This window comes from Ursus americanus, chromosome 35 (assembly GCF_024610735.1).
Source record: "Ursus americanus isolate L20-20 chromosome 35, mUrsAme1.1.p, whole genome shotgun sequence".
NCBI lineage: Eukaryota > Metazoa > Chordata > Mammalia > Carnivora > Ursidae > Ursus > Ursus americanus.
Genome location: NC_142161.1, coordinates 2,219,566 through 2,240,232, shown reverse-complemented (window position 1 = coordinate 2,240,232; position 20,667 = coordinate 2,219,566). Strand labels below are relative to the sequence as shown.

The 20,667-nt window shown below is 47.5% G+C and overlaps 1 protein-coding gene across 1 annotated transcript; it reads left to right on the top strand.

The window, feature by feature from the left end:
- Positions 1 to 4,079: 4,079 nt before the first annotated feature.
- Positions 4,080 to 10,636, top strand: LOC123783929 (ribonuclease 7-like). The gene is made up of 4 exons (XM_087858989.1): positions 4,080 to 4,116; positions 5,368 to 5,454; positions 9,886 to 10,191; positions 10,584 to 10,636. Exons 1-4 carry the CDS (start codon positions 4,080 to 4,082, stop codon positions 10,634 to 10,636), a joined length of 483 nt encoding a protein of 160 aa, XP_087715115.1.
- The last annotated feature ends 10,031 nt before the right edge of the window (positions 10,637 to 20,667 follow it).

The following is a 20,667-nucleotide window of genomic DNA, read 5'->3' as shown; positions in this document are numbered from 1 at the left end:
GCCCCACATCCGGCTCCTCCGCTGGGAGCCTGCTTCTTCCTCTCCCACTCCCCCTGCTTGTGTTCCCTCTCTCGCTGGCTGTCTCTATCTCTGTCAAATAAATAAAATCTTAAAAAAAAAAAAAGATTCTCTCTCTCCCCCTCCTGCGCCCCCCCCCCCACCAGCTCACCCATGTGCACTCTCTCTCTAAAAAAAGAAAGAAAGAAAAGAAATGGAGTTCAGTAAAGAAAGTAACCCAAGGGGGCGCCTGGGTAGCACAGTCGTTAAGCGTCTGCCTTCGGCTCAGGGCGTGATCCGGCGTTATGGGATCCAGCCCCACATCCGGCTCCTCTGATGGGAGCCTGCTTCTTCCTCTCCCACTCCCCTCCTGCTTGTGTTCCCTGTCTCGCTGGCTGTCTCTCTCTGTCAAATAAATAAATAAAATCTTTAAAAAAAAGAAAGAAAGAAAGTAACCCAAGAACTGGTTCTAGAGCTCACTCACTTTCCTATAACTGAGAACTGAGGTACATTAGGTAGGAGATGCTTTTACATGACCCTGGTTTCCCAAAGTCTCCATACCCTGAAGTAAAGGACCCATAGACACTATGAAGAAGGCCAACTGAATTAACATGAGGAGAAGCGTCCTGATTTCAAGGGCAGAATGTGGGAAGAGGAAATGCCCTTGAGATGAGGACCCTTCTCCACACATTGATTCATCATATCAATGGCCGTCTTCATAGTATCCATGGCTCAGGGGGTAACCCCAGGGCTACGGCAGCAGAAAACATACCAATAGCAATGACATCCAAGGAGCCTTTCCTCTGAGAGAGCCTTGGCCCATTCTTATGCTCCTGCGTGACTGAGCTGCCAAAAGGACTTTGAAGACTTTAGATTCTCTCTTTTAAAGGTCTCCACAACCCCTATCCCACCATGGAAGGTAGAAGGAAGAGCAGGTACAGCTCTGGCCAGGATGTTTACCTGTGCAGGACTCCAAAGCAGTCAGCCTGGGAGCACCCATGAAGCCACAGGAGCGTGAGAACACATCACTAATGGGGCCTTGTAGGAAGCCCATAGTTCCCAAGACGGGAGGTAAAGAAAGATGTCTACCCATAAAGGAAATACACATTATGGTGGGAAATCTTCTTGACAGGGAGATTGGAATTTCCTCGTCTGTATAAAGATAACCTACTTCATAGGAATATGAGGTAGATTAAATGGGATGATATGTTTAAAGCACTTAGTACAGTGGCTGGCCTGTAGGAAAAGTTCAAGAGGTGTTATCATTTATATTTACTGCTGTGGTGTCAAATGTTGGTTGGCCAAACCTGTGATGGATGGAACAGGCCTGACTTCCGTGACAGAAGAACAAAGGATTTAAACAGAGGCCAAACTCCTCCTTAGGCTCCCTTTGCCAAATGTAGCTCCTAGCCAAGAGTGGATGAAGTAAGGCTCAAGGTCAGACCAAAAGGACAATATGCATTATCTCTCTAGGTAAAATAATTTGGAGTGGGGTGGGGGAGGGGGCAATGCTTTCAATTGGAGTGAAGAAAAGGGGGGTGTTAAATTGAGTATTTCTGTTAAGCCTACTAAAGGGTTTGGTTTTTTTTCCCCAACTCTACCCTCCATGAATCAAAAGATATAAAAAGAGGGGCACCTGGGTGGCACAGCAGTTAAGCGTCTGCCTTCGGCTCAGGGCGTGATCCCGGCGTTCCGGGATCGAGCCCCACATCGGGCTCCTCCGCTATGAGCCTGCTTCTTCCTCTCCCACTCCCCCTGCTTGTGTTCTCTCTCTCGCTGGCTGTCTCTATCTCTGTCGAATAAATAAATAAAATCTTTTTAAAAAAAAGATATAAAAAGAAGGCAGAGGATTTAGGGCCACTAACTTTTGAGGCTTTCCTCCATGCCAGCTCCTCTCCAAAGGGTTCAAGAATCACAGCAATTAATGGCAAGAGGGCTCTAGTGAAAATCCAACTTCCCCTCCTGACATTGAAATCAGTCCCAGGGGAGCTTACTGTGCCCTTGCCTCCATCATGGACTCTTCAATTCTTCCCACTCTCGGATACAGCTCCCTTTCCTACTTCGTCTTCCATCACTCACAACTGCCACCAGTGCCCAGGGCTCATGGTCCTTCCCTGCCTTCCAGTGGACTGCTTGCAGTGGGAAAGCATCATAGCTGTCACTTTCAACGGTCTTCACATAGAAACTTCGTTGAGCTTACACATTTCAAGCATAAACTGACCTGGTGCAAATGAGTACAAGTCCCTGCTCGGCCTGTGGCATTTAGCACCACGCAGATCTACACCCCTGCAAAGCTTTCGGCAGATATTCTTCAAATTAAAAGGTTACAGGAGGTGGTATCCACTGACCTCAAAGATCACCTAGTCCAGCTTTCCCCACTTTGCAAATGAGAAAAATAAGACCCAGAGGACTTAAACACCTCGTCTAAGCTCACGTGGCTAGGTTAAGTAAGTACTCAGGCTTCTTGAACCAGTCCAGTGATATTTCCAAACTGGCATCCTAATTAATTGTCCCAGATGGATCTCAGACATTTTCCAAGATCAAATTCACTGTCCATGGACTGGCAAATCAATCTGCAGATAGGCAGATTCCCGGACTTGAGACAAAAGCACGTTCGTTCAAAAGAGGGTTCAGTGTCCATAATCCTGACATGTTTACATCTCTGCCTCTCACCCATGGAACACATCCCCTTCACCTGAATGTTCGTGTTGTGTCAGTGAGATGGGAACAAAACAGTACCTAAGCACTGGATTATAAACCAGTCAAGCATGTCGTTGGGCTGTACCACTGGCTGTTGGAGACGTGAATAAGGGCACGCAGCAAGGACAAAGGTCTTCGCTTTCCATCTGCTATTTGGGGTCAGGGTGAAAACATTGGCAGACCTCTGGGTGGGCCTGAGACATCCTGAAACGTTTTATCTTTGGTAAGGGTCACGGTTCTTTACCTGCCAACTTGGTGCATCCAGGGCTGTGCTTTCGTGGTCGACTAGACACAGAGCGGTGTGTCTCAGACTTGTCCCTACAGAGCTGGTAATGGCAGAAGAGAATTCATTAAAACACCTAACGTCGTGCCCAGCAAGCATGGGCCTTCACTGAAGCCTCCTTGTTTCACTTAACTAATATTTTTAGAATAGCCATGTGCGTAGATGTTTTATATGTTTTCTTAAAATTTCATTTGTGGGTAATAATAGATCGATGCTAATTTGCTGGTCTGGATGTCTGTGCTGGGCTGATGTGGCAAGGAGACTTGTAATTAGGAGACACTCATAGTATTAAGGGGTAATGGAGCTTCATGTCTGTAACCTATTCTCAAACAGTTCAGAAATGTTAATAATTGGGGAATCTGGTTGAAGCATATAGGGGAGCTCAGTATACTCTTTCTGAAACTTACATAAAAATTTGAGATTACCTCAAAGCAAAAACAGTTTAAATTATAAAAAAAAAACAAAAAAACAAACCTGTAATTTATTTGAATTTTTCAATATATTCCATCATATAGTTTTATTTTATGTAAAAATAATGTTTTCAATTACTTCCTCTTCCCCCAAAACAATTCGGGAAAATTGGGAAAGAAGACATTTATCTTGTGTCTTTGTATGCCCCCTCCCCCCCACCGCATTCAGTCAGAGGTAGGAGTACACTGGCCTTAATGGGGTTTTCCTTAACTTGCTCTCCATGGGTCTGAGACTCTAATCAGTATTTCTTTTCAAGAACTGGGTGAGGAAGGTAAGCTGGTTATGGGACAAGGGCAGTAGGGAGGTCCTTCACATGCTAAAAAAAAGAGAGAGAGAGAGAGAGCGCGAAAGAAAGAAAACAGACATGGAGCATTTGGAAGAGTGACCGGAACATAGGAACCCCTCAGTAAATATTAGCCATGATCATTTTTATCCATGTCGTTTTTATTACCCCTGGGAGGTCAGAATGCTGCTCACAGGCTTGCAGTAAGTCACAGACCACAAAACGCACGTGACGGGAGCCGCCAGCCTCAGGTCTGTTTGGGCTGGAGATTCCATGCTCTGTTTCTTGAGGACAGAGCCTATAGTCAGGAACAAAGGGAAACAGTCCACCTGCTGAGGCAAGATCATGGTGGGCCTGGGCTCCCCGAGGAGGCTCCGAGGAGGTACACAGTAAAGAGGAAATGGACCTGGCGGGAGACAGGGTCAGGCACTGGGCAAAGCGTGAGGCTTTTTAGAAAGAGTATGGCAATGAATTTCTTGTAACAACTCTAAGGCTCAGAGTTCAGAAACCAGGATCCAAGATACGTCATGGCCATGGGCCTTCAGAGCCAAGGACCCCTCGGACGAGAATCTCTCCTGGAGAGATTCCCTGTTGGAAGCTTCTGACAAAACCCCCGCCTCAGTGTGAGACCAACCCAGCTCCCCCAGCCCTGGTGGTTGACTCATCGCCAAGATCCTGGATCCTAGCAAGCAGATGAAGGATATTCTGACGAGCCAGCACGACAGGCTCGTCGTTCTCCGGAGCTGCTCAAGAGCAGGACGCTGCCCTGCCGTCTCCTCACCCTTCTCGTTCGCCTCGGGGCTTTTCCAGCCTGAGCCCGCCTCTACTCAATTTCCTCGACGTTCACTCGGTTTGCGCTATTCTGTTCCTTTCTCTGTTCCCGTGCGCGGGCAGGGATGTCATTGTACATACTCAGGACATCCCTGGGGAACTAAATATTCACAATCACAGTCTCAGTTTTGAATCAGCATTGCAGCAAGTTTGCACAGCCGGAGCCGGTCAAAGGCCAGGACGGCGGGGATCACGGTCAGGAGGAAGTGCTCCTGCCCATCCCCTGTCCTGGCTCCAGGTGGCCCACCATGGAGGCGTCAAGCTGCTGGGCAGAAAGTTAGCTGAAAAGCTATGTGGAGCCCAGAGACACAACTGTCAGCAGTCACTTGCCTCCAGCGGCTGCTGTTCTACGGTCCCTGGGCTTGCCTCTGGGTGGATTCTATGTCAAGCCTTCTGCATCCCAGCTCGTCCCCACCTCGGCGCCTCCGGGCAACAGCACAGCTGTTCCTCTCACACCCTGTCGTCCCGAGAAACTTACCAGAGCACGTCGCTTCCAGTTCAGTAGTCGCAGCGGAACCTCGCACACAAGCTCCATGAACGGACCCCACCATTGCCCTCCACCGAGGGACCGGGAACCGCTTCTGAACAAGCTCACACAGGACCCAAGCAAAGGATGAGAAATTGCACCCCCCATGATCCCCTTAGCCACGCCTGGTCATTCGTAGTGGCCTTGGCCCCTCCTTCACCACCCCTCCTCCAGAACCCCTTCTTCCTGAAGAGTCTGCCTCTCGCCACCAGGAGGACATTGGGAGAGGGAAGCCTGAGGACCCATACTGACGGTGTGTGGCACTTGTGGGTCAAGGACTGCCCTCTAGCCTCCTGCTGCTGCTGTCCTTCGTGCCAGTGACCCAGACAGACTTTGCTGGCACCCTCATCCACCCTTCCTCGGGTATCCTGAAAACACTGGTCTTTAGGGGATAGTGGCTGATTCTCTGCTTTTCCTCTGTTGAGCTACCTTCAGGGTCCGTGGGGGCTCTTCATACGTTCTGGTCTGGCCGCGAGGGCTTGGATGTTTCTTCTTGTTTCCTAGAGTGTTCGTACCAGGCGGCATTTTACAAGTTCTGCAACTGTTCATCCCGGCGTTACAAACGACGAGGATTCTGAGAGGCAACACAGTCAATGAGTGTCCCCTCTGAGCCAGCGAAGCACGAGAGGACCCGATTTCTGTCCCATGAGTTCTCCATCTAGGTGGGAAGACTGGACACACATGTAAGCATCAAGTAACAAAACAAGGTGGCACACGATCAAGAACCCAAATGAGTGGTACCAGAAGTAATGCTGAGGGGCGTGAGGTCAGGAGGGACTAGCCTAGGGTAGACGCGACAGGAGCGTTCACCCACGTGTGAGGGCTCTCAGGGAAGGGAAGAAACAAAACAAAACGCAAGTACAGTGCAGAAAAGAGCAAAACGTGCCCAGGAGACAAAAGGAAGACCAGTCTGATAGAACAGAATTTGGTCACCAGGTGACTCTTAGCCCATAAGGCAACTTCGATAAACGGGAAAGCAGTGTGGCAGAAAGCAACACCATGGGGCGCCTGGGTGGCACAGTGGTTAAGCGTCTGCCTTAAATAAATCTTAAAAAAAAAAAAAAAAAGCAACAGCATAACTCTGGAGCCAGACCTACCTCATTTTCAGTCCCACTTACCAAATCTGTAACCTGAACCTCTCCAAGCCTGTTTCCTCTTCTGTAAAATGGGGGTAATACATGGACCACATAATTGCTTTGTAGATAAAGTTATATACACAGTACAATGCCTTGGCACATCGTAAACACCTTTTTTTTTTTTTAAAGATTTTATTTATTTGACAGAGAGCCAGCCAGCTAGAGAGGGAACACAAGCAGGGGGAGTGGGAGAGAAAGAAGCAGGCTCATAGCGGAGGAGCCTGATGTGGGGCTCCATCCCGGAACGCCGGGATCACGCCCTGAGCCGAAGGCAGACGCTTAACGACTGCGCCACCCAGGTGCCCCAGTAAACACCTTTTTTAAAGATTTATTTATTTGAGGGGCACCTGTGTGGCTCAGTCGGTTAAGCACGCGCCTTTGGCTCAGGTCATGATCCCAGGGTCCCAGGATGGAGCCCCGCATCGGGCTCCTGGCTCAGCAGGGAATCTGCTTCTCCCTCTGCCTCTGCCCCTCACCCCACTTGTGTGCACGCTCTGTCTCTCTCAAACAAATAAATAAATTTTTAAAAAATAAAAAGATTTATTTATTTGAGAGAAAGAGCGCCCACACACTCATGAGTAGGGGAAGGGACAGAGAGGGAGAGAGAATCTCAAGCACACTCCCCACTGAGCGCGGAGCCCTATGCAGGGCTCATCCCAGGACCCCAAGATAATGACCTGAGCTGAAATCAAGAGTCAGACACTTAACTGACTGAACCACCCAGGTGCCCCAGTAAATACTTTCTAAAATGATAGCTGTAATTCTTAACAAAGTACCTATCACTGCCAAGCAGCCCTTCACGAAACCGTGGCTAGTGGTATCCTTTCCTTCCATTGCTGCGGTGCAGCCTGGGCCAGCTGGACCCATAAGCAGGCTCGTGTTTAGTACCACCATGCCCTGCTAGACCCCTTAACACTTCATCACAGCGAATATGTTTAATATACATGTTCCTCATTCAGTATCATTCTTGCAGAAATGTATCTGAAATGATATGTAAAGCTTTGCTTTTGAAATTACAACTAATTTGTAATTGGTATCGCTCCTTTTCCAGTTGCAGTACTTGAGAATTCCCATAAAATGAGAAAATCTAACCTAAGATTGTTCTACAATGTAATAAACTTTTTATGAGTGCCAGATTTCAAAATAAGTGAAGTTAACTTTATTACATATTTTACAGTTGATTTTGAAGTTGACTGTTCCTGTATCGGAGCCAATATAGTTTTCTTCCCGGGCTCCCATCGCCTGGGCCCTTGAAAACCTCCCAAACCCTAGGCACTGAGCATCTGGTGCTTAATGGGTAAAAGGGCCCTGAGACTGTGGCCGTGGGAAGGGCCATGAGGAATGACTAGGACCAAACACATAATCAAAGGAACCCTTTCCTCGGCCTGCCTGAGTGGGGTCAGCCGGCGGCAAGCTCTGTACCTACCCGAGGGAAAGCACGTTTGCAACTTAATTGGATTCAGAGCTTGCAAATCTGTGGTCAACCATCTTGTCAGCACGGAATGTTCATGCCAGCCCTCGGCTCCCGCCGCCCTCCCCGCCCTCACTCCAGAGCCCAGAGGCCTGGGTCTGCGACTGTTAATGAATAATCCCTTGGTGATCCTCCCAACCCCTTGGGAGAGGCTCGGCTGAGGGCCTGCAAAAGAGAAATGACTTCCTGGATAAATAGATATATATATTTGCTCTCTGGGGCCCCAGTCAACTGTTTGCTGGATAATGTTCTCCTGGCCTCAAAAATCAGTGTCGCTAGCTTTGTTGGGAGGAGCGTGTGAAGAGATCCCCGCTGTGGAAAAGGGGAGCCGGGTGGGTGACCCAGGCCCCACCCCAGGGGCAGAGGGACAAACATCCCAGCAGTTTCCCCTCTGGCAATGCAGATGCTAGGAGACTCAGGGATTTGTGCCACTTGAAGGAGCATTTTATCTCAATGGCAGTGAAGTCACACAAATCCCAGAGGTGGAGATGCTGAGTGGGGCCCAACAGCCACAGGGACCTGAGCAGCTGTAGCCCAGAGAGCAAGGGCCCCAACTGTAGCCATTTGCTTCGTCCCTTGACAATTGCAGCAATATCCCCTTACTGCGGGTATTATAACTTACTAAATACATATGTAGGGGCGTCTGGGTGGCGCGGTCCGTTGGGCATCTGACTCTTGGTTTTGGCTCAGGTCATGATCCACGGTGGTGAGATTGAGCCCCGTGTGGGGCTCTGCGCTGGGCATGGAGTCTGCTTGGGACTCTCTCTGCCCCACCTCTAAAATAAATAAATAAATCTTAAAATATATATATATATTTTTTTCCTTTGGGTTTTTTCAATTTTTAAAAATTTTATTTTCTCATTTATTTTATGCAATTTCTACACCCAACGTGGGGCTTGATCTCATGACCCTGAGATCCTGACCTGAGCCAAACGCAGACACCTAACCAGCTGAGCCACCCAGGCACCCCTTTTATTTTTTAATTGTTATATTTTTTTAAGTCATTCTTACGCTCAATGTGGGTCTCGAACTCACAACCCTAAGATCAAGAGTCGTATGGTACACTGACTGAGCCAGCCAGGAGCCCCCGTGTCATCCAATTTTTAAAAATTCTATCCAGATACTATTTGCAGCTGAAGACTCAGCCTGAGATCTGCGGTCTCCATTGGAAAGGGGGAGAAAGAATTTACCTCCTTGCTCCAATAGGAGACTTCCTCCTAAATGTTATCACAAGGATCAGAAGAGAATTATTGAAGGCAATGTTCATGCACCGCCCGAGACTACAAACAGAGACACACCGTGCTCTCCCTCTATGGGAACCACTTTCTCCCTCCCTTTTCAGCCTGGCACCACACCAACGGGTGGGTTGAAAGTCAGAAAGCTCCTGGCCCCAGCTCTGCCATTCACAGGTGGCCTTGGGAAGGGCACGCGCTCTTTCACGACCTGCAGCTCCTTCATCTGTACAATAGGGAGTTGATTGGGATATGTCTGAGGACTCTCCCAGCTCCCAGAAAGTCTGCCAAGACTTTCTCCAACAGGGGAAATGTCTGCCACAGAAAGAACCCAACGCGCCATGCTGCTTGGCCAGCTGGAGCAGGGATTCTCATACCGGAAGTGACTGTTTTTCTAGTTTCAGTGAGAACCTAGGCCACAGAACAGAAAGGGATGAGCCTCACCCCACCACCTTAATATTGACTCAGGAACACCTGAACTAGCCTGGGAGACTGGAGTGTGGACCTTTAGCCCATTTTTCTTCTGAGATTCCTTTCCCCTGTGGTCTGACTTCCCAGTGTTTCAAACAAGAAACCTGGGAGTGTGGAAAGAACAGGGGTGTTGGAAACCGAGAGGCATTGATTAAAATCCTGTGATTAAAATCACTCTTCAGCTGTGTGGTGATGGGCAATTTCTTTAACTTTTCTGAGCCTCAGTTTGCTCATATGTTAAAAAAAGTAATCATACTTGCCTCATAAAACTCTTATGAGGGGTAAACAATATAAGTATTTATTGGGGGGCATAAAAGGGCACGTTATCCGCTGGGACTGAACCGTAAAACATCAGTGCTGTTCTTAATGTCTGAGGCCATAGAAGCTTGCAGTAATTGCCTTATGGTATGAAATGCTTGGAGGGGTGAGCAGGTCTCCCCCCGTGGTGTCGTGCTGTTCCTCTGTGCCATTGTTCCCCTACAAGAGAGGGCAGCAGCCAGAGCGGGCTCCTGCCCTCTGCGGCAGTCCCTGCTGCTGGGGCTGTGGGTGGCTGAGGTCCCAGTCAGGGCCAAGCCCAGTCACATGACCTCAGCTCAGGGGTTTGAGACTCAGCACATGCAGCCCAGGCCCCAGAGTTGCAACACGGCGATGGGCAGTGTCAACAAGTCCACAACGCACTGTAAAGGCCCCGGCACCTTCCTGCATGAATCCTTCTCCCATGTGGCCGCCACCTGTCAGACCCCCACCGTAGCCTGCAAGAACGCCCAGGAGAACTGCCACCTTGGCCAAGGTGTCCAGACTGCTGTACAAAGAGAAGCAGCTGGCCACTCCCTACACCATGGTCTATGTCCCTCCACAGCAGAAAGATGGCCCGGTTCCAGCTGGTATCAAGGGTCCCCGTGCACTTGGTAATACTATCGAAAGCCAGGTGTCCCCCCCATCCCCACTCCAAGCTCTGCAGCCTCCGGACATCGCTGCTGAATTTCCACCCCTGAGTTCTTGACTAATCCTTCCCCTCTTTGCAAATACCACTTTCCTCCCACACACCCAACTTCACATACTCTTAATTCCATAGGGGGGTTTATGGACGCTCCAAATGATGAGGAAAGAGGAGCCATTCTCTTTAGCCCTTCGCTGTCGCTTCTCTTGCTTTCTGAGTGTGACACTGTGTGGCCCCTCCAGGGTCAAGCACTAAGGATCTCAGCAAGGAAGGATCCAGGTTTTGTGGGGCCTAAGGCGTGTATAATTTTGGAGACCCTCTTAAAGAAAAGGAATATAAAATGACAAGTGCCAACCAAGTCAGGGCCTTGGGAGGGCTGTGTTTGGACACTTCAGAGGGATCCAGGCAGGGGCGATTATCTAAGGAAGAAAAGCAGGAAGATCTACCTGGGTTCCCTGTACTGGACAAGGCGTCTGGTTTTGCTGTAATAAAAGGCTCTGTTCTTTCATACTGAGTGTGCATGACAACCCCAGGGAAAGGATGGAGGCTTGGAAACCCCGTCTCACCTCTCAGGCATCAGCTCCACCTTCTGCAAGCAGGAGGGAGGGCAGCCCTTTGAGCAAGGCTTGGCTTGGAGGCACAGCGGCCTCAGTCTCCCACCCACTTGAGAACGGCCTGGTGAGCCTATCTCACTTAGGGGAGGGAAGGGGAGGAAGAGCAGGTTGCCCCCCCCCAGATGCCCGTCACATCGGAGGCCTGACCCCCTTTTGTCTGTCCTCATGCCTCCTTGATATGACCCAGAGCAGAAACCTCGGATTTCTGAAGTGAGTCTCTCTCCCTTGGGAATTTCAGAATCAGGACCCTCCCAGAATGTTGATCTGGTCCTAACTAGAGCTGATAACTACGAGGAAGGAGCACTTTTGTGCGCAGTCTGCCACAGACCAGCGTTTTCATAAGATACAATAAAGTGAATAACTAGAAAAACGAAATAGAGCATACCCATATAGACAACGCAAGGCCGAATGTCTTATTATTAGATTCGATTAACATAAAGTCACTCCATCAAACTGGCGTAAAAGTGTCTCGATGCTTCCTCTCAATTTCTATACTGTTCCTGTGAGACGCTCAGAGAAAAACATACGCATATCGTACACATACGCACACATAAATACTAACATGAGGCATACCCACACGTACACGTGCACAGGGACACATTCATACGCGCGCACGTGTGCGGACAGCACACACAGACACACATCGACACGCACGAACACTCAGCAGTGAGGCGGCCGCTCTCCTTCCCTCCACCAGCTCGGCCTCCTTCCCTCCTACTCAGATGAGAGCTCAGAATAAGCCAAGGGTGTCTGGGGAAACATGAAGTGGCAGAGAAAGCAGAGAATCCGACAATTCTGACTCCCAGCCCTCCTCCCAGCTTTCTAGAGAAAGAGACTGAAGGCAGAGCTCCCGGCGACCTACCACACCCACACCGGCCCACCCCAAATACAGCTTCCCCCCGCAGCACCCAGGCGGCCCGGACGCCACGCTCGGCCCCTCGTTGTTGCTGTCTAGCCAGCCCTCTGCCTCCGACCACTGGAGTGCTGGAAGTGAGAGAAAGACACCACCCTCCTCCCCCTCGGGCATCTCCCCAGTGTCGTGGGCAGCTCCACTTCCTCCGTCTGCCCTTAAATGGGGGTGTTCCTCAGGGGCCTATTCTTAGCTCTCTTTTCTTCTCGCAACAGCACTCTCTGGAGGAACTTGATACACGTCCAGGGCCTCACCGGCCACTTACCTGCCCCCAAGGGCATACCTCCATGCCCCCTCTCCCAAGTGCCTCGATTTCTACCTGCCCTTACAGCCCCCTCCGTGTCCTGCAGGCATCTGAGGAAAAAAACACTCAGAACTGAGCTCACGATCTGCCTGGCTTCCAAACTTGCCCCTCCTCCTGCGATCTCCCAGTCTTGGTTGGTGGAAACATCATACCCAATCTCAAGAGCTTCGTCTAAGAGACACCTGTATGAACTCATTCCCCCCCCCCCTTCCTTTGCTTCTGTTAATTCCCATCTATCCCAGGTACTGCCTTAAGAGGGCGCAAAAGTTCTTGGGTTTTCTCTTATCCAAATATCCTGGGCTCCTAACGTGTGCCCAACACACACGATGGCTTTGGAGGGGCTGTGATTTGGAGTTAGACAAACACACCTAAGGTGCTGCAATCAAGGATTCGTTATCTAGCTTAGGAGGCAAATAAAAACAATACCTTTGAAACACCATCCAAAGATAACAGAAAGTACAGTTATAGAGAAAGTAGAGAGAGTACAGTGAAATAGACTCGAGAACAGTTTTCTCCCACCTCCCCTAGGGTTTCATTCATCCCAGCTAAGCAAACCCATTCTCTGATAAATACAAATCCTCCTGTTACTTGTTTCCGGCGGTCCCCCCCCCCCCCGGGGCTATAACCAGAGTCAGGCAACACTAGGAGCAATTGGACCATTCAGTATCTGTAACAGTAGTGGCCCCAAAAGCTGAAAAGAGTGTGGAAAGAATTCAGAATAGGATAAATCCTTCACTAGATTAGTTACATCCAACCACGTTGTATAGCAACCTGGGTAGGCGTTTCTGACTTCCGTGTGTGTGGGTTGAAGAATGAGATGAAGCGTAACTTGAACCTAGGGGGCCTTGGACTGTGGAATGGGCCCATGACCCAGCAGCCATGAAGAGGGCTCCGTGGGGCCATCGGGGGCCTGAGAAGAGCCACCCAAAAGTCTTGGGACAAAATCTCTGCTGGGCCACTGAGAACATGTTTCCAAAAAGTCACTTGGAAAGGGGCTCCCCAGCCATCTGGGATGACACAGTTCTCTCTTAGTAGGTAAGTTTGTTTTAACATCCAGAAATTTTTAAATTAAGGATAGAAATACTTAAAACAATCAAACACATAGCATTAATATGTTTGTATTAAGAAATTTGTGCATATTTGGTACCCAGGTATTTGCAGTATTTAAAAAATTTTTTTCATCTGTTAACAGTAATTAATTGGCCTTACAATTCTAATTTAAAATGTGTAATTGTGGGGCACCCGGGTGGCTCAGTCGGTTAAGAGTCTGCCTTCTGCTCAGGTCATGATCCCGGGGTCCTGGGATTGAGCCCCACATCCAGCTCCTTGCTCAGGGGGGAGTCTGCTTCTCCCTTTGCCCCTTCCCCAGCCCGTGCTCCCTCTCCCTCTCTCTCTAATAAATAAATAAAACCTTACAAAAAATAAAATGTGTAATCGGTTTAGATGTGTGATTTGTTTTGTCTTGAAGATTTTATTTATTTATTTGACAGAGACAGAGAGGCATGCGCACAAGCAGGGGGAGCTGCGGGCAGAGGGAGAGGAGAAGCAGGCTCCCAAAGCAGCAGGAGCCCGATGTATGCGGGGCTCCACGCAGGGCTGGATCCCAGGCCCCTGGGATCATGATCTCAGCCGAAGGCAGATGCTTAACTGGCTAAGCCACCCAGACACCCTAAATGTGTAATTTGAAGTAGAATTTTCCTTTAAAATGGGCTTTGGGACAAAAATAAAAATAAAAATAATAAAATACAATTAGTTTAGGAACATTGAAGGAAACAAGAATTGAATCACCATATTTACAAATTGTTTAGAGTTTAGTGTTTTAGGTATTCAGGAATGCCTTACTGGTTTGTTAGATGACTGAATTCCTTTATAAGGACATGGAATATGTCAAAAGTATAAAATATATTTTAATATTAAATATTGTCTTATTAATTATAAATAGTACCAAATAGTCATCAAATACAATCTCTTTTTTTTTTAAGATTTTATTTATGTATTTGACAGAGAGAGAGAAACAGCCAGCGAGAGAGGGAACACAAGCAGGGGGAGTGGGAGAGGAAGAAGCAGGCTCCCAGCGGAGCAGGAAGCCCTATGTGGGGCTAGATCCCAGGACCTTGGGATCAGGCCCTGAGCCGAAGGCAGACGCTTAATCACTGAGCCACCCAGGTGCCCCTCAAATACAATCTTTTAAGGTGATTATTAAAATGTACTTGTTTGTAAGTTAAACATAAAAGCTTAAAGCGGTGCCTGGCTGGCTGAGTCAGTAGAGCATGCAACTCCTGATCTCGGGGTTGTGAGTTCAAGCCCCACACTGGGGTAGAGATTACTTAATAAATACATACATATACATACATACATACAATTTTTGAAAACCCATAAAGGCTACGGAAGAACTGGTCTTCTGATTGCATCTTTACTATAGGGAACATACGTTTAAAAATTTTTAAACACCAAGATAGCCCTCCGAATATATTTTCTGGGAACCAAAAGAACGTTTTTAAAAATTCACATTGACACTACAAGACCAGTCGGTTCTCTGCACTGTTTGCATTGACACAGTGAACAGTGACCTTTGGTGATTGTATTTGCTGGTGTTCCCATGTTTGCTGGTCTTACTGAGGCCTCAGAAGGGAGGGAGGTCACTAAGGACACAATGGCCCAGGCTCAGGCTCAAGGCCTCCCACCGAAGTGGAGAGGGCAGAACCTGGAACCCTGCCTCTCCTCCGTGCCCTCCTGCCTCTGCCCTGTGCAGAACCTGGAACCCTGTCTCTCCTCCGTGCCCTCCTGCCTCTGCCCTGTGCCGCCTCCGGGTGGGTCATTCTGCTGACTTGCATTCTGGAGAAACTGCGAAAGGGGAGCAGGACTTCCCCGAGGCCAGTGTGGTGTTGGCAGAGAAATTCAGCAAAACACACTCCAAGAGAAAGTCAAATTCGGGGACTATGGTTGAGTCTTCATCCTCAATAGGGGCTTTTCCTCCCTGGCCAAATTTGGAGTTTTGAGACCGTATTTTACTAGGTAGGTGACTTTAAAAAAAAAACAAAACTCAAAACCAACAGATTGTTAAGCAACTGGTTTCTTCAATAAATCAGGCTGCTTGCCTGGAAGAGAGAGAGAGAGAAAGAGAGAGAGAAAAACACCCATTATGTTCATGGTGAGAAAGTGAAGTTATATTAGTGGAATTAGGACTGCTATATTCCATCAGTTACTGATACTCTGGGGACGAAAACTCCTCATTTAAAAAAAAAATCCTAATTTTAAATACAAATATCTTTCGGCAGAAATAGAAAAACAAGACAACATAACAATTACTTGGACTCAATCACTTAGGTACTAGGCTTGGCTTGGGAGCATTTGGAGGCATGCACAGCACCGAGAGAAAGTTCTGGAATAAGGGGTCTTAAGAATGGGTGGAATATGGGCAGAGACCTGGAAGCAGACAATGAGCACAGAAAAGGAGATGTCAAGGAACTGGAGACAAATTTGAACCCACATGCTTAGCAGTTCTGAAGTTGGGGGTAGGGTGGAAGCATGACTTCATGCTGTTGTAATTCCCAGATTCCTGGCCCCTGGAGGACGCTGCTGGGAGGCTGCCAATGAGGGTTCGGGCTGTTTCTAGATATACCTGGCACACGTTATGTCTTCATAAGTGTTTGTTGAACAAACTTTGTTTTCAGAGCAGAGGAATGGGGCTAGAAAAACACACGGATTGCAAATCTGGAAAGCTTATAAAACAATTTTTTGTATTCTCTTATTATGCTTAAATTTTTCCAGAGAGGAGGAATCTACTACCTGTGGAGACAGCCTGTGCCATTTTCTGGCAGCTCCAAATATCTCAAATTGCCCCGTATAGAATAGAATCTACGTCTCCGTCAGCAGCAGTTCGCTGCTCCCCAGTCACTGGGAGCCCTTCAGAATACATCCCATTCCTCTTCACACCTCTTCAGTCTTTTAAGGGAGTTTTGTGACCCTTGCCTCCCGATAGCGCCTCACCAGACAACAAGGGCTATAAAATGGCTCTGACTCTTTGATCCAATAATTCTACTTGGTAAAATATGCTACATGGAAATAACTCGAAGTGGGGAGGAATAAATGTATGCGTATCTGTTTATACTCTGTGTAACGGAGAAAAGTTAGAAATAATACAAATTCCTCAAAATTGAGAGTGACTAAACAGATGACGGACAAGGGCTTAGTGCTTTCACTGAAGCAGCAAGCTACCACTTTGGCTGAAGACAAATCCACAAGAAGTATGTTGATGCGTGGGAATGCGTATGGGCAACGCTCTAGGAAGAAACCAGAATATAAAACTGTATTTTCAAATGAACTACAGCTATGTAAAAGAGTCTCTGGCCTTGTCCACCAATAAAGTCCCTAAGTCAATTTGGAACCCTTCCAGAACATTCTCTCCAAACCGGGCCTCCTCCAGATTCATCTAGCTCAGGGAAACTACAACTGATCCAGATGACAGTCCACATTTGGTTTCTTTTTTTTTTAACTGAAGTATAACTGACATACGACATTATATGAGTTTCGGTTATACAACGTAATGATCCCATACTTGTTGCAAAATGATCACCACCAGTCTAGTTAACACACATAGTCACAAAATTTTTTCTTGTGGTGAGAACTTCTAAGATCTACTCTCAGCAACTTTCCAAGATGCAATAGAGTGTTATTAACTATAGTCACCCTGCCACACATGACATCCCCATGGCTTATTCGTTTTATAATTGGAAGTTTGTACCTTTTGACCCCCTTCACCCATTTTGCCCTTCCTCCACCTCTGGCAGCCACCAGTCTGTTCTCTGTATCTGTGTGCTCGTCTGTGTGTGTGTGTGTGTGTGTGTGTGTGTGTTAGTTTCCACATATAAGTGAGATCATATGGTATTTGTCTTTCACTGGCTTATTTCACTTAGTATAATGCCCCCAAGGTCCATTATAGCAAATGGCAAGGTTTCGTTTTTTATGGCTGAATAATATACCAATTATATACACACATGCCACATTTCCTTTATTCATTCATCAGTTTGAGGGACACTTAGGTTGTTTCTATTCCCTGGCTATTGTAAATAATGCTACAATGAACATAAAGGCACAGATAACTTTTCAAGTTTGTGTTTTTGTTTTCTTCAGAGAAATACCCAGAAATGGAATTGCTAGATCATATGGTAATTCTATTTTTAATTGGGGTGGAACCTCCATACTGTGTTCCATAGTGGCTACACCCCACATTTGCTTTTAATTCTGTCCTGCGTACTTTCCACATGTCAATATCAACCACAAACAAAGAACTTGTGAGGGCTAAGTCCAGAAAGAAAGCCAAGCTAAGCAACAGACCCCAGGCATTGGGCCCCACTCGCTCCTGGTTTCCACCTCTCGCTTATTCCCACCACTGTTCCTGTTCGATGGGGATTTTCACCTAGATTTCACGTAGATTAGAGATATCCTTTGGGACCTAGTCAGACACTATCTAGGATACAGCAGTGACAAAATAGACAAAGGTCCTCGTCTTCATGAAGTTTATTTTCAAATGACATATGTTGGCGTGGGTGGTCCTATTATGAGAGACAGGACATAACTAAACAAGTACATAATCAAATAGAAATAAATACTGTGAAGACAACAAAACAAAGTAACATCTTTGGGAGGGACGATGGGTGAGAGACCACTTTAGATCAGGTGGGCATGGAAGACATTTGAAAATGCAACACTTTAGTAGAATCCCGAACGATGAGAGTCAGCCCCTAGAATTGTGAAAAGGAGCATCCAGCTGCAAGGGAAGAAGGAGAAGTCCCCAAATTAAGAATAAGCAAGGCATGTTTAAAGAACTGAAAGAAGGCCACTATGGCTGGATGGCCACTAGTGGCTCCCCACATCAGGGGAGTGCTGAGAGAATGCGCTAGAGAGATAGGCAGGAAATGATCCGTATGCCAAAGGAAGCCATTAGAAGGGGTCGAGGGGATCGAATTAGAGTTTGTTGTTGTTGTTGTTGTTGTTTTAAGATTTATTTATTTATTTATTTTTAGAGAAAGAGAGCACAGGTACGGGAGGAGGGGCAGAGGGAGTGAGCGAGGGAGAGAGAGACTCTTAGGCAGACTCCCCGCTGAGCGTAGAGCCCAACTCGGGGGCTCGGTCCTATGACCCCAAGATCATGACATGAGCGGAAATCAAGAGTCAGACCCTCAACTGACTGAGCTACTCAGGCACCCCTGATTAGAGTTTTTAGAGGATGCTCGAGGGAGGGTGCAGAGAACGGCTTCTTAGAAGGTAAGAGTAGGGGCGCCTGGGTGACACAGCGGTTAAGCGTCTGCCTCCGGCTCAGGGCGTGATCCCGGCGTTATGGGATCGAGCCCCACATCAGGCTCCTCCGCTATGAGCCTGCTTCTTCCTCTCCCACTCCACCTGCTTGTGTTCCCTCTCTCGCTGGCTGTCTCTATCTCTGTGGAATAAATAAGTAAAATCTTTAAAAAAAAAAAAAAAAGAAGGTAAGAGTAGAGTAGAGAAGCCAGTACAGAAACTAATGCACCACCAGAGGCGAGATGGTGGTGGCGGTGTGAACTCTGATGACACCTAGCTCAGAGAAAACAAACTGTACACTTTTGAAGGAATATTACCAATAAAATAAAGCCAAAACTAAGGGGGAAATTCAACAAAAAATAGAATTAACATATATACTGCATACTGCACAGATTTCTTACCCTATACATAACGAAGGTTTGGCCCCGGTTTCCTAGGAAGGCACAGGTAACAAGAACATGTTCTCTCAAGTCCACCCCTTCCTGTCTCTAAAACTCTCCTTTGTGGTCCTTCATTAATTCCCCTTGCCTTGAGGCATGGGACCAAAGCAGGGCCTTGGTCACTGCCGGGCTCCAAGTGGACAAATAGCGAGCAGCCTACAGCCCCCACCCAACATGGAAAGGCAATCGCATCTCTTGGGGCACAGAAGCCAGGTAATCAACATTACAGGTCCAAATGTTTCTTCCACCCACCTTCTCTCATGTTTGGATAACACTACTTCCCTATCAAAACCATATTGGAAATTTCTTGGGGATTATTGTAACTATTACTAATTCTAGACCAAGTCTAGAAAAAAAAAAGGATTTTTATTCTCTCACCTACGGGGACATATCTGTCACTTTTAGAAACTCTTTCAGCACTGGCTAGTACAAAACAAACACTTTTTAACATGATGGTTAGGTGGTAGGAAAGGTGAGGTAGTGTTCAAAGTGCTTCTTTCATGGACTCTGACAGCTTAGATGAAACCCTGTAACTTAGTGGTCGAGAGTGAAGGCTCGGGAGTCAGACCGCCTGGGCTCAAATCCTGGCTTTTATACTTACTGTGTAGCTTCCAGCAAGTTATTTTACTTCAATAAGCCAGAATTTCATCTGTAAAATGGGAGTTTGGTAAGCTCCAAAGAATCTGAATCAGTGAAATGTGGTGAGGCCAGATTGTGAATGCAAGAGAAGGCTTCTAAGCCTGGGCTGTTCCCCAGCTCCAATTCCTCCCCTATAATCTCTCCCTTTCGCATCTCCCCAAAACTCACTCATCAGCATACAATTGATTGTACGGACACACACACGCTCTTAGGTAAGAGCCCGCATTCTGGGAGAAAGGGTCTTTAACCATTATACGTATATATGTCACTTTACTTAATAGAAGAACCCTTTCTCATTTAGTACAGGTTAAAACAACTCCTGGAAAGGAGTAACTGGACCCCAGACCTTGCATCCAAACTCCATCCCCTACAGCTTCAAAAACTTTCAGTGGCTCCCATTTTCCATAGAAAAAACATGATCCACTCCTTTTTTCCAGGAGTTCATGGACTCTCAGAGCCAGCTTAACTTATATTCCATTTCCTACTTGTAGGAGCCTTGGATTCTACCAACTGTTTCCCAAACAATTTCCTTGAGTATAAAGAATGTAAGACCCGGTGAGGGAAAGTTCAGACTCTTTCTCAACACTGGAAATGGGTTAGCAGGCTTTGAAACAAGCGAGTAAGATTCATAACATATCCTCTAAGAACGTTTCCGGCGCGCTGGCCTCTGTAACCAGCTACTGGGCAGCTTTATAGAGTGGACACCAGGGGGTAGCAAAATCTCACTCTCCCAGCTCCCCAGCAATAATAACAGGGTGGCGGGAGAGCCTGTGTGACTCCAGGGCCCATAACCCACTGATGAAAAAGAGTTCCAGCTCCCTGCCTCTAACTCTGCTGAGAAGATAGTCGCTGGAGTTTGCCGCCCTAGATTTTTTTTTCTTTGACACTAAGGGGCAGAGGGATCTTCTTGTTTCCAAGAAGGATAAGTGTTTTCTCTCTCTTCTTAATCCAGACCCAGTGGAGTGGAGAAAGGGTGCTGTTTAGCCTTCTGAGGAGGTGACGGAACAGCCCGTCACCTAGACGACGCTCTTCTCTCCCGCGGTGCCAGCGACTGCCCAGAGGCCCCAGCCTCCTGGCCTCACAGGTGCTGCGTCCACTGGCAGGATGTTTTCCAAACGTCAG

What these genes read in the sequence shown, in the direction of transcription:
- LOC123783929 (XM_087858989.1), top strand. Translation starts at nt 4,080, where the DNA reads ATGGTGGGCCTGGGCTCCCCGAGGAGGCTCCGAGGAG. An exon ending in CCTCATCCACCCTTCCTCGG is followed by an intron (nt 5,455 to 9,885) that starts GTATCCTGAAAA and finishes TTCCCCTACAAG; the next exon opens with AGAGGGCAGCAGCCAGAGCG. An exon ending in GAACTGCCACCTTGGCCAAG is followed by an intron (nt 10,192 to 10,583) that starts GTGTCCAGACTG and finishes TGGCCCCTCCAG; the next exon opens with GGTCAAGCACTAAGGATCTC.